The 13496-nt window shown below is 52.2% G+C and overlaps 2 protein-coding genes across 2 annotated transcripts in view; both read right to left on the bottom strand.

The window, feature by feature from the left end:
* Window positions 1-13496, bottom strand: part of LOC120381427 (zinc finger protein 883-like) — a 244231-nt gene that overhangs the window by 132172 nt on the left and 98563 nt on the right. The window lies entirely within an intron of this gene.
* LOC120381398 (zinc finger protein 436-like) overlaps window positions 6799-13496 on the bottom strand; it is a 35994-nt gene continuing 29296 nt past the window's right edge. The window contains exons 3-5 of the mRNA XM_039499590.1: window positions 10526-10727; window positions 8302-8415; window positions 6799-7966 (exon numbers count right to left, since the gene is read on the bottom strand). Coding sequence (XP_039355524.1) covers window positions 6846-7966; window positions 8302-8415; window positions 10526-10727 — 1437 coding nt within the window. The 3' untranslated portion in view covers window positions 6799-6845. The remainder of the gene's footprint in view (window positions 7967-8301; window positions 8416-10525; window positions 10728-13496) is intronic.

Here is a 13496-nt window from a genome sequence, read left to right as displayed (position 1 = left end):
TCAGCAAGTGAAAGCGACATCTTCTCATGGAAGGTTGTGAGCATTTATTTTAGCCGTTAAGCATTACACATTTACTATGAAATATTAGTAATGCACCTCAAATGAAAATGAATGTCTAGACAACAAGTGCAAAAGTACAGCTTGTGTTATAAAAGACTCGGTCCCTATTACATTGTTCTTAATACACAGTTTAACTTACTACATTGTAAACAAACTAAGTTTGGGTTACTGAAAACAAAAAAGGAAAAACAAACTTGTTAGTTAACATAGTAAAAAGTTTAAGTTGCATCCCACAGACCAAAGCCACTAGAAAATATCACACCCTGAAGAAACCAACAGATATCGGTATACAGTGAAGAAACCCCCAAAGCATCAAGAAAAGAAAAATGAAGTGCTTTATAAATAAGAGACTGATCAAATACACCTCTACCTACCATATATGGACAATTAAGTTAACAATCAGCTAAAAACCACTAGCTGGACCAGGATAAACTGCCATTTAAATTCAACTTGGTTACTGTGTAAAAACAACTGTATTATCATCATTGTACTGTTGTATTATTTGCTATACAACATATACAAGGTGCATCACCTTGCTAAACTGTTTAACCAACACACAGCTAAAACTTAAAACAAATGGCAGCAAACAATGCGAAGGCAAGGAAAAAACAAAGTGGTAAACAAACAAAAAGTTACATAGTAACTGCAAATGGGGTGAACAAATTGCCTGTTATTACGAGTCATAACCCTAACCCACTTCTTCCCCCAGGGTGGTGCTTTCCTGCCCCGCCCCCCTCTCCTTCCCTGCACCAATCAGCTGATGGCCCTAGCAATGGGGAGGGGGAAGCGCGGCAGAGTGCACACAGCTCCTGGAGGAGACAGAGAGATGTAGGGACGGAGCCTTGGGGAAGGGGGTGGAACAGGGCATATCCCTTCCAGCTCCCTGCCCTGAGCCCCTCAGGGCAGGGGGCTGGGAGCACCCCCATGAGCCAAGCACCCCAGCCCTCTGCCCTGACCCCCCCACTCACTCAGCCCTCTGCCCTGCACCCCCCATATCTCTGCCCTGACCCCCCACACACACACCCAGCCTTCTGCCCAACACCCCCCATATCTCTGCCCTGACCCCCCCGACTCACTCAGCCTTCTGCCCTGCACCCCCCATATCTCTGCCCTGACCCCCCCACAGACACCCAGCCTTCTGGCCAACACCCCTCCACCCCAGCCCTGACCCCTGAACCCCCCCCCCCACCAGGTCTGGGGTCCTGGCCGCAGGCCCAGCCTGCTGCCGGCCTAGGTGAACAGAACCCCAGGCTGGCAGCGAGCTGAGCAGGCTGGCGGCGGCGTAAGATCTGCATTTTAATTTAATTTTAAATGACGCTTCTTAAACATTTTGAAAACCTTGTTTACTTTACATAGAATGGTTTAGTTATATCATAGAGACTGATAGAAAGAGACCTTCTTAAAACGTTAAAATGTCTGACCGGCACGCGAAACCTTCAATGAGAGTGAATAAATGACGACTCAGCACAGCACTTCTGAAAGGTTGCCGACCCCTGGACTAAACAATATGATAAAATCTATCAGTCGCCCGAGGGAACGTGCAGACTGAACGACGGCTGGGCCATGAGTGCACGTGCAGGGGGCAGGTTGGGTGGGGTGAGCGGAGAGCTGGCAAGCCTGGGGACGCTGGAGCAGGATGGAGGAGGTTGAATGGGTCCCACTTTGGGGCAGGCTGGAATGCACTGAAGGAGATGATGGGGGTCCCAGGGTTGAGGGGAGATGGTTGAAGTGGACTGGGGGAGGGGGTTGGGGAGGAAGGAGAGAGAGGCACTCAGGGGCCCCATAGATGGAGCGAGGGACTGGGGGTGGAGATTGAGGCGGGTTCGAGGGAGGAGAAAAGGGGGCTGAGGGGGGAGCTGAGCAGTCCCTACGGGAGGGGGGATGCGCTGGGGTGCAGGTTGGGGTGAGCTGGGTGGGTGTTGGAGAGAAATGGGGGCTGAGGGGCCCCCGGAAAGAGGAATGGATGGGAGAAGAGTAGGGATGAGGGGGCCGATTGGGGTGGGTTCGGGGACTGGAGGGGGGCGAAAATGAGGCTGAGGAGCCCAATGGGTGGAGAGATGGGCTGGGGGTTGGAGGGAGGAGAAGGGGGCGAGGAGCCCATGACTGGGAGGAGTTGGAGGAAGTTTGGGGGCCGAGGGGCCCGTGGGGGTTAGAGGGAGAGGGGGCTGAGGAGCCCAGGGGGCTGAGGAGCCCATGACCGGGGTGGAGGGAGGAAGGAGACGGGGGCCGAGGGGTTCGTGGGGGGGGAGGGAGGAGAAGTGGGGGGCTCGAGGCCCAGGACCCGGGGGGGGGGCTGAGAAGCCCCTGGTCACAGAGGAGGTTGGGGGCCGCGAGCACTTCACGGTTTTTATACTGGTTGGTGACGTCACTTCCTCTTCCCGCCACTCCCGTTTCCGGCCCCGCACAGGAGCTGTCAGCCCGAAAGCCCCGCCCACTCCCATGGCGCCGCGGTGGCAGCACGTCTCCCACAAGCCCCTGCGGCGCGACCCCTCGCTCCCCCTCCCCCCCGGGCGGGCCTCAGCTGGGCCCATGGTAACGGAGGGGGGGGTGAAGTGGGGACATGGGGGATCACACCCCATTCACACCGCATCACCCCAATGACACCCCCTCACACCCATTCACACCACAATCACTCCCCATCACCCCAATCACACCCCCTCACATGAATCACTCCCAAATCATACCCCGTCACACCCCAATCACACCCCAATTAAACCCCTTCTCACCCAATCACACACTTTCACACCCGAATCACACCCCATCACCCTCAATCATACCCCATTCATGCCCCGTCACACTCAAATCGCACTCCAATCACACTACATCACCCCCAAATCACACCCCTTCACACCCCCATTACACCTGAATCACACCCCAATCATGCTCATGAAGGGGATACAGGGAGATAAGGGGATTTGGGAGGAGGGGGGCAGGTGAGGGATGAGGAGAAGCTGGGGCGGGAGAGGTGAGGGGGATACGGGGAGATGAGGGGATTTGGAAGGAGGGTGGAGGGCAGGTGAGGAGCTGGGGCAGGAGGGATGACGGGGATACAGGGAGATGAGGGGATTTGGAAGGAGGAGGAGGGGGCAGGTGAGGAGCTGGGGCAGGAGGGGTGAAGGGGATAGGGGGAGATGAGGGGATTTGGGTGGAGGTGGGGGGCAGGTGAGGGATGAGGAGGAGCTGGGGCAGGAGGGGTGAAGGGGATACGGGGAGATGAGGGGATTTGGGAGGAGGGGGGCAGGTGAGGGATTAGGAGGAGCTGGAGCAGGAGGGGTGAAGGGGATATGGGGAGATGAGGGGATTTGGGAGGAGGAGGAGGAGGGGGCAGGTGAGGGATGAGGAGGAGCTGGGGCAGGAGGGGTGAGGGATGAGGAGGAGCTGGGGCAGGAGGGGTGAAGGGGATACGGGGAGATGAGGGGATTTGGGAGGAGGAGGAGGAGGGGGCAGGTGAGGGATGAGGAGGAGCTGGGGCGGGAGGGATGACGGGGATACAGGGAGATGAGGGGATTTGGGAGGGATGAGGAGGAGCTGGGGCGGGAGGGCTGAGGGGGATACAGGGAGATGAGGGGATTTGGGAGGACGAGGAGGAGCTGGGGCGGGAGGGCTGAGGGGGATATGGGGAGATGAGGGGATTTGGGAGGGATGGGGGAGGAGCTGGAGCAGGAGGGGTGAAGGGGATATGGGGAGCGGAGGGGATTTGGGAGGGATGGGGGAGGAGCTGGAGCAGGAGGGTGAAGGGGATATGGGGAGATGAGGGGATTTGGGAGGAGGAGGGGGCAGGTGAGGGATGAGGAGGAGCTGGGGTGGGAGGGGTGAAGGGGATACAGGGAGATGAGGGGATTTGGGATGGGGGGCACATGCCCCCGGGGGAGGGGTTAGGGGGCTTGATCTAGGGGAGGGGGGAGGGCCTGGGGGAGGGGAGCAAGGGCTGAAGTGGTTTCAGAGGAGGAAACTGAGGCACAGAAACCAGGGAGGGGAAGCAAAGCTGAGTGGGGGGGAATAGCTGAGGGAGCCCCCGTAACCTACTGTCCCCAGTCCCGGCAGGGGTCACCCGTCCCCCTCCCTGGGAGTTTGGCTGCTCCCCTGGCAGCACCGCTCACCGACGCTCCCTCTGACACTCGCTGGGGCACATACTGAGGGCAGGTCCCAGCTTGTGCTTCTCACCCTGCCCTGGCAGCTCCGAGGTTCTGGCTCCTCCCTCCGCGGGGGGAGAAAGCACAAGACCCTCCATCTCCCCCGCCACCTCCAAAGGCCAATCAGCCATGGAGGCAAAGACACCCTCCCTCCCTCACCTCCTTCTCCTCAATCCCACCATCGGCTCAGCGCCTGGCCCCTGCTGTGACATCGCAATGCAGACCTGGGGCAAGAGGGTACCTGCAAAGATCCTGGGATCGCTCCCCTCCAGCATGGTACATGTGAGTAGCCTGTCCCCAAAAAGCTGCTGAGACAGGACACATGGAGAAACGCATCTTTCTATCCGTTATCACAGAGATGAAGGGGCACTGTTAGACAAACGTGCATTGGAGTTAGAGTTGCTAGAATGCACAGTTCACCATCGCACATTTTTATTTTAAAAAAAAACCCTACCAGCCTGTCCTGATACATCCTTACTCCTTAGAGTAGGCTGCCCGCATGATAAGCTGGACTGAGATACTGAAGAACTCAGCTTTATATGTAGGTTACAATTTTCTGTACTGTTCCCTGGTGAAGGGTTAAAATCCATGTGCATTTTATATAACGACCTGGTACATGGATTGTGCCAGCTCTTTTCCAGACCCAAAGTCCAGAGTTTGGTCTGGAGACCAGAGGCCTAAATTCCAAATAGTGATTAGCTAAGAGAAAGCTGGGGTGAACAGATCATCATGTTTTGCTAAAATAGGCCTGGTCAGCAAATTGCCAGGTGCTGGAGCTAAGAACTAAAGAATTGTGTCTTAGTCAAAGTTGCAAATTGAAAAAAAGGATCTCTGTCCCTATTGTGTCAGTCTCTTCTGTAGGGAATGTTCTTCCCACAAATCCAACCTTAAGTTTATGAAAATTGGCACATGTCAGTATAAGATATGGCAGCCTTCCACCTCCCTTCCCAGGGACCAATGCCCTGCCTTAAAACACAAAGGGGACAATCTGTATTGTCATATATTTTCACTGTTTCTTTGCTTTAACCCCTAGGAATGTACCTGTTGGACAATCAAAGGAGTTGCTCCGTTCCTATGGACCCCAAATCAGAATTCAACATATATATTTTATACTAACATTTCATCAAAGTATTAATTAAATGTTAACTTGCTAGCTTGAGACCATGGGCGGAGACATTATGTAACCTGTTAACCATTGGCTAATGTGCTATCTTGTCTTGCTGCAAAACCTATCCCGGGGTGTGGAATTGCCTACCCCGTCACTTTCCCCCGCCCATGGAAAATCCATATATTCTATTGTAATCAACTGACTAACAGTGTCTCTGAGCCTAATAAGCCAGGTGACACTCCGCCAGCGCTGTGTGTAATAAACTCCTATGCTTGACCTCTATACAGTGTGGATTTAGATCCTTCACCTGCTGTGACTGTTCCGCCGCAACCGTGTTTGTTTCCCCTCTGTAGAAGGTTAAGGGTTACATCCTCCTCCCTGGCACAAAAGCCTCTTTCACAACCGCCTTGTGAAACAAATCCATGGGCCTTTTGCCCAGTTCTTAGTTACTTACTGTGCAATTCTCTCCACGGATCATCAGACACAATACTGACCTAAAACAATTGAGCAGCAGTGTCATTGTGTGCAGTCACTTCAATTAGTTGCACGACTTGGTGAACTAGCCCCCACCCCATTTCCGACTGGAGATTTAACAACAGTTGGTAGCATGTCCAAGACCTTGGAGTGGTCTCTCCTGGTGACTGAACTGAATTGGAAGTTTCTCCATGTTGTCATGGAGGGAGCAGAGAAAAAGCAAACACAAAATAAGAAATGACTATTTCAGTAAATAGGCATTTTCTCAAAGTCCCCAATAAACCTGAGCCACAGTTTGGCAAATAAAATTAATATCTGCTTATGTGACCCAATGTCCCTCAAGAGGAAAAACCCACGTCACACAAGATACAGCCAGTTTCATAGAACTAGAAATTCCAGAGCAGGTTAAATATGGCGACTCAGAATCAGGACAAGAGACTCTCCCATTGCATTCTCCTGAGCCGTTCAAACCTCCTTCCCTCATTAGTATCAAGTCATACATTTACACAAGTTCTAGTATCGTGGTAATGGAAAAAACAAAACAAAACCAACCAGCCAGCCTCCCCACCTGCAAACAATCCCATCTCAGTAGGTAAACTCCTACAACTGGCTTTGCCAACCACTGGAAACTGGGATTTCAATTCCAAATGATCTCACTGTATTTGAGGTCCATCCAGGTCTCTGACACTTTCATCTCAGGCCCTAAATTACTGTTTAGGAGCAAAGAAAACAAATTGTAATCCACAAACAGAGGGCTGAGAACCCTGAATGATAGGACACATTGAGCGGTGGAACTGTAGAAAGTGGAGAAGATAAATTCTAGTGGTATCACGGAGTCCCCGGGTGATGCTCTGGAACTGCTCCCTATGAAGCCAGGCAGGACTCTGGGGGAGCCTCCTCTCTCTGAGCAGACTGTCTCCAGGGCAAAAAGCTTAATAATAATTTAATAATTGGAGATATACCAATCTCCTAGAACTGGAAGGGACCTTGAAAGGTCATCGAGTCCAGCCCCCTGCCTTAAAGTTCACTACTTTGGAATTAGGGAAAGGGGGGGGAATCTTTTCTGAGTCCTAGACAGGATTTTCATGGTGTTTATCTCCCTTGCAGCTTCTCTGGTGATACATAAGAGAAAAGCTGTGATGGAAGGTTTTCCCGCACTCCCGGCATTCATAGGGTTTCTCCCCTGTGTGGATCCTCTGATGTGTAGTAAGGCCAGATTTCCGAGCGAAGGTTTTCCCGCACTCGCAGCATCCATAGGGTTTCTCCCCTGTGTGGATTCTCTGATGGCAAGTAAGGTGTGAGCTGTCAATGAAGGTTTTCCCACACTCATGGCATTTGTAGGGTTTCTCACCTGTGTGGATCCTCCAATGTTTTATAAGGGCTGAGTGCCAAGAGAAGGTTTTCCCACACTCATAGCATTTATAGGGTTTCTCCCTTGTGTGACTCCTCTGATGTGCAATGAGATTTGAATGCTGAGTGAAGGTTTTCCCGCACTCGCAGCATCCATAGGGGCGCTGCCCTTTGTGGATTCTCTGATGGCAAATAAGGTGCGAGCGCTCAGTGAAGGTTTTCCCGCACTCGCAGCATCCATAGGGTTTCTCCCCTGTGTGGATCCTCTGATGGCGAATAAGGCCTGAGCTCCGAGTGAAGGTTTTCCCGCACTCACAGCATCCATAGGGTTTCTCCCCTGTGTGCATCCTCTGATGGCAAATAAGGTGTGAGCGCTGAGCGAAGGTTTTCCCGCACTCACAGCATTCATGGGGTTTCTCCCCTGTGTGGATCCTCTGATGGCGAATAAGGGTTGAGCGCTCAGTGAAGGTTTTCCCGCACTCGCAGCATCCATAGGGTCTCACTCCGGTGTGGATTCTCTGATGACGTGAGCGCCTCCTGAACTTTTTCCCACACTCAAAGCCCGTGTTATTTCTCTCTCCCGTCAGGATTCTCTGCTGGGCCGTGGCTTCCTTGAGGCCTTTGTGAGTTTCCCGATAATTAACAGATATTCCAACTTTCTGCGCTGGTTGGTTTCCCTGCCGCTTCTCTGGCCTGTGCTGCCACTGAGAGCCTTTGCGCTGCTCACAACTCCTGGACACACTCCCTTTGCTTCTTTGCAACAATGCCCCACGTGCTTTCACTTGCTCCTCTTCCTGCTGAGGCTTCTGCTCCATGGTCTCTCTGACCATCCCCTCACCTGCTGGGATAGAGAAAGAAAAACCTCAGAAACCAGAAGGGAAATGGGGGGGAACAAACCAAGAGAATAGCTGGAGATGGAGAAAAACCAGGGACTGAATTTCCCCAAACGGGAGAGAGGAGGGGATCAATTCTGCATCCAGTTCCCATCCAAACACTCAGGGAGAAGGGACTCTGGGGAGGGAACTACTGCCAGGAGTTAGGATGGGTAAGAAGCCATGAACAGTATCTGCTCTGAGGATAGGACACCTGCTGAGGACCACCCTGAACCCACAAAGGTCTTTGCTGGGAATCCCAGCTGTTTCCTTCAAGCACTGAGTAGGTTTAATGATCCCTCACCCATGCAGCTGCCTCTCTGGATCTCTCTTTCCTCTGAGCCCTGGAGATCTGGGGCCCACAGCTCTTCCCCTCGTTCCAGCTGGGAGATGACATCGGGTTTGGAAACTGGGAACTCTGCTCAGGGGAAAGAAAACCAGTGAGATCAGGTAACACGCAAAAGAAGAAGTTACTCAATTTGTGCAGTAACAAGGGTTCTCTGAGATGTGTCTCCCTATGGGTGCTCCACTGTGGGTGCTAGCACGTTAAAAATAGCTGTGTAGACCAGTGGCTTTCCACACTACTGTGCCCCTTTCAGGGGTCTGATTTGTCTTGCGTACCTCCAAGTTACCCCTCATTTAAAAACGACTTGCTTACAAAATCAGACAAAATACAAAAGTGTCACCGCACACCATGAATTGCTGCCTTGCTCATTTTTTTACCATATCATTATAAACTAAATAATTGGAATATAAATATTGTACTTACATTTTAGTGTATATTATATAGATCAGTATAAACAAGTCACTGTATGAAATTTTACTCTGTACTGACTTGGCTAGTGATTTTTCCGTAGCAACTCTGGAAGGCCTCTGCGTAACCCAGGGGTACACATACCGCTGGTGTAGACGCTGCAGCTCAGGCTTAAGAGACTGAGCTCCAGCCCAATCTACAACATAGTCGCATTTACATACAGCCCGCCAAGGCCAGGCTGGGGACCCAGGCTGGGAGGGTCTCTCCCAGAGGCAGCGCAGACATCCCAATATGTGCTACTTCCGAGTCTCTGCTGTTTGGAAGGGTGATCCCCACAGCTCCACCACTCTGAGATAGGCCATTCTGGAGGCAGCACCCCTTTGTGTCATGATGGCACCTCGGCGAGTCTCAATGATTTCAGACTCCTCATAAACACCGTCTCTTCTGGGGTGCTGCAGCCAGCAGCCACACAAGAGAGGCTTTGCATTGTCCAGTGTGCTGCATTCATACATGGACAGTTCTCGAGCGTGTTTCCATGTAAATGGAGACAGGCCTATGCTACTTCAACAGGAATTACATCCCCATCCCAGGAGAGGAATTCACTCCTTCACACCCAGTGACTAACAAAGCACATTGAGAGGGAAGCTGACCCATGCAAATTTTTCATTAAAAAAAACCTACTAAATAAAGCCCCCATTCTCCAGAGGGAGACAAGGTCAAAGTGAAGGGCTAGGATCATGAATCATAAAATCACAGAAGCAGCAAAGAATCCTGTGGCACCTTATAGACTAACAGATGTTTTGTAGCATGAGCTTTCGTGGGTGAACACTCACTTCTTCGGATGCAAGCAGTGGAAATTTCCAGGGGCAGGTGTGTATATATAAAATCACAGAAACACACGGGTTAAAAGGACCTCAAGGTGTCAGTCCATCCTCCAGCCCCGAGGCAGGACCAACTATACACAGACCATCAGTTTAACCTCTTCTTCAAAACCTCCAGTGACCAGGATTCCACAACCTCTCTTGGCCCGTATTACACAGGAGGTCAGACTAGATAACCTAATAGTCTCCCCGGCCTTAAAATGTATTGATTGACAAAAGGAAGGACTAAGCACATGCCATTGTGTGTTGTGTCCCTCCGACGTGAACACCAGCATTTATTCGCAGGCACTCCAGCAGCGTGCACTGTGCCGGCTGTAGCTTTACATGAACAGTGGAGGGACGAGCTTGGCAGAGCTGTGACACGGAGAGAGGTGCACATGAAACTGGAAGGAGCAGGTATTCCTCATTTCAGCGCGGAGTGGTGTAGGCAGCGTCAATAAAGGCGCACAAGGGTGTGTTCGTGCCACAAGGATTGTCAGCAGGCTGGTGCCATACGTGCGTGGGGTCCCCGGGGCTCAGTGAAGGGTAAGTGGAGGCAAGGACTCAGAAGGAATCCATATTGGAAGGGTAAAGAGGTGGTGACATTATGAAAGTCTGAGATGGATTGTGTGCAGTAGGCTCAGTGTCTGAGCGCAGGCCAGGGGAGGCCGCTTCTGTTCCCTACATCGGATTTATCCCCAAGTTTTGCCTTAGCAAAGAGACTGTGTCAGCGTTTGCGCTGTCCTGCACCTGTGCTCTGCTCCCAAAGTGTTCTGTAGCGGGGAGGGACAAGCGCTGGTCTATGGGTCACTGGCCTGTCGGGGTGTCGCTGAAACAGGGCAACGCTGAGGGTGCCTTGTGAACCTTAACTCTTCATTTCCCCTTCCAAGAACCGAGGGGACGGGAATCCTTACCCAGCGAGGCCACGTTCTCGTAGTTCTCCTGCATGACATCCCTGTAGAGGGCTCTCTGAGCGGGGTCCAGCAGAGCCCACTCTTCCCTGCTGAAATACACAGCCACCTCCTCGAAGGTCACCGGCCCCTGAAAGAGCAAGAGCCCCCCACTCTGCACCTGCTGCCCAGTGACAACCCCACCGGTCACAGGGGAGAGGGCCAATCACATGGAAGCTCTGGGAGGCAGGCAGGATCCCACCCCCTCCCCATCAGAGCAGCCAGGAGGCATCGGGGGAGGGGAGAAAAAGAGAGAGCCCCTTGCCCCTTCTAGCAGACAGAGATGGGAGGGGTCTTCACATTCAACACTCACCTATCTGCCAGAAGCGGATACAGGAGATGGAGCCCCCCAGCAGGGCCCAGGGACAGGCCCCCTGGCAGGAATCCCAACACCCTCCCCACTGCCAGCACTTGGATGGGAAGGGATGGGGTGTCTTCCCCGGGCCTCACTGGGGGTTGTCCTCTGGCTAGTAGGTTCAGACTCCAGTATTGGAGGCTGGTACGTTTCCGCAGCCCAGTCCAGGGGGGATGACCAATTAGGGAATTTCCACCCACAAATCCCATGGGTCTGTTGCTAGAATCTAGGCCCCACTGTAAACTAATCCCACCAGGTTTGTCACGCTCTGTCCCCCTCCCTTTCTCCACCCTGGGTATTTCCTGCCCCCTCCCAGCTCCTGACCACCCCAGAAGCACCCACCTCCTATGTCTTTACTGCCCTTCTCCTGCCAACAGGGGCCCACCAGCAACTCCCCGATAATCCCTACCTGAGCTGGCCCCACGGCAGCCATTTCCCTTCCCTGCTCCCTGGAAGGATGGGATGTGACACTGCAGCCTGTCAGGGCAAGAAGGGAACGTGTCAGAACAGGACAGTCACGTCACATCACAGTTCCCCCCGGCTCTTTCCCCGCAGACGGCTGTTCTCAACTCTGTCATGCAAACAACAGAAATATTCAAAGCACAATTAGTATGGGGGGGGGGTAGGACAGGGGATTTTGAATTCCTTTTCTAACAGGTGTCTGGGAAGTTAAACAAACACAAAGTGTCCAATGAGCTCTTGGAATGTGTTGGGGACACCTGTTTGCTTCAGGAGATGGACGTAGTAACCAGGGGGACGGGCATTTCAGGGTTGATTCTGACTAACCCGGCGGGAGGACAGGACAATGGACTGTGAAAAGGCTCCATACTGCCACTGACTCATGGACACTGTGACACGACCGAGTCACCTGATACTCAACATTACCTGGGACTTCTTGTAACTTTCCATGGGAAGGGAAGGGGGGGTGTGGGGGTCAAGTTTGGGAAACAAAGACTCCCGCCTTCTGTAAATCCTATTTAAGGGTGGGGAGGAAGGCAAACGAGACTCCTTTTCTCCATGGCATGTCTGCCCAAGAAGAAAGACTGCTAAAGCCACCTGAAGCCAAAGCCAGGGGGGATTCCAGACTGAGACAGGGGTCCAGTCTGAACAGAAACGTAACTGGAACTCTGAACCACAGAAACTTTGCAACCTGCCTCAAATAACATTTAGGGTAAAAAAATTACATTGTGTAACCTGTTTATTAAGTAGATTGAGCTTAACTTGTATATTCTGCTTTGTTCTGTCTGTTATCTTACATTCACTTAAAATTCACCTTTTGTAGTTAATAAATTTCTTTCTTGTTTATAATATAACCCAGTCTATGTAATTTCTCACCGGGGGTGGGGGGAGAAGTTGTGCATATCTCCCTCCATGGTGAGGGAGGGGGCGAATTTCATAAAACCTTTGGGTCTGTCCCCCTTACAGGGAGCGGGCACCAGAGTGTTGGGGCAGGACCCTAAGGCTGAATCTTTCCAGAGCGGATCTGTCTCTCTGTGCAGCTGGGCGTGGCTCTGCCGCGTGCTTGGCTGGAAGAGGCTTGTGAGCCTAACCCGGCCAGGTAAAGGGCACCCAGGCTGGCAGAACAGGCTGCCTCAGTGGCACCGCAGCACATCAGGCAACACCCCAAAGGGCCCAAATCCATCACAGCGATGTCCCATGGGAATAAAATTCTAAGGAGAATAAAGCTCAGGCGACTCAGAGACAGGACTAAAGGAGCAACAGCAAACGATCACAATGCGAAGGAAAGACAGAAAGAACAGTAAGCTGCGAATACGGCTCCATTACGCGCTCTTTAACAACCAGACAATAAAAAGGAATCCTACAAAAATTTGAATCATGGACAAATTGCTATGGGTGACTACAAAAGAACAGCACAAGCATAGATTCACAGGACTGGAAGGGACCTCACGAGGTTGTCTAGCCCAGTCCCCTGCACTCCTGGCAGGAGTGAGTATTAGCTAGACCAGTGGTCCCCAATGTGGTGCCCGCGGGCGCCATGGCATTTATGTGCACCCGCCTAGTGCCCAGCAGGGGAGAGAAGCCGCGGCCCAGCACCTGCCGGGGACAGAGAACTCCAGGGCTGCAGGCGCCGGTGTTCTCAGTCCCTGGCAGGCGCGGGGCCTTGTTGTAAGCCAGAGAGAAGCCGCAGCCCCGCGCCTGTCGGGGACAGAGAACTCCGGGGCTGCAGACTGCAGACGCCAGTGTTCTCTGTCCTCGCAGCTTCTCTCCAGCTTCTCTCTGGATTCATATATTATGTTATATTAAATATGATGTTTCTTGTATTATTTAATGTACAAATACAAAATAAGCCTTGAAAAATCGTTGGCGCCCGCCACGCTCTTCTGAAAACATGAATGTGCGACTGGCCAGAAAAAGGTTGGGGACCACTGATCTAGACCATCCCTAAGAGGTGTCTTATCCAACCTGCTCTTAAAAATCTCCAGTGATTGATATTTCACAACCTCCCTAGACAATTTATTCCAGTGCTTAACCACCCTGACAGTTAGGAAGTTTTTCCTAATGTCCAACCTAAACCGTCTTTGCTGCAATTTAAGCCCATTGTCCTTGTCCTGTCCTGAG

This window comes from Mauremys reevesii, linkage group 14, assembly GCF_016161935.1.
Source record: "Mauremys reevesii isolate NIE-2019 linkage group 14, ASM1616193v1, whole genome shotgun sequence".
NCBI lineage: Eukaryota > Metazoa > Chordata > Testudines > Geoemydidae > Mauremys > Mauremys reevesii.
The sequence above is the reverse complement of the archived record's forward strand: the minus strand, read 5'-3'. Positions and strand labels throughout refer to the sequence as shown.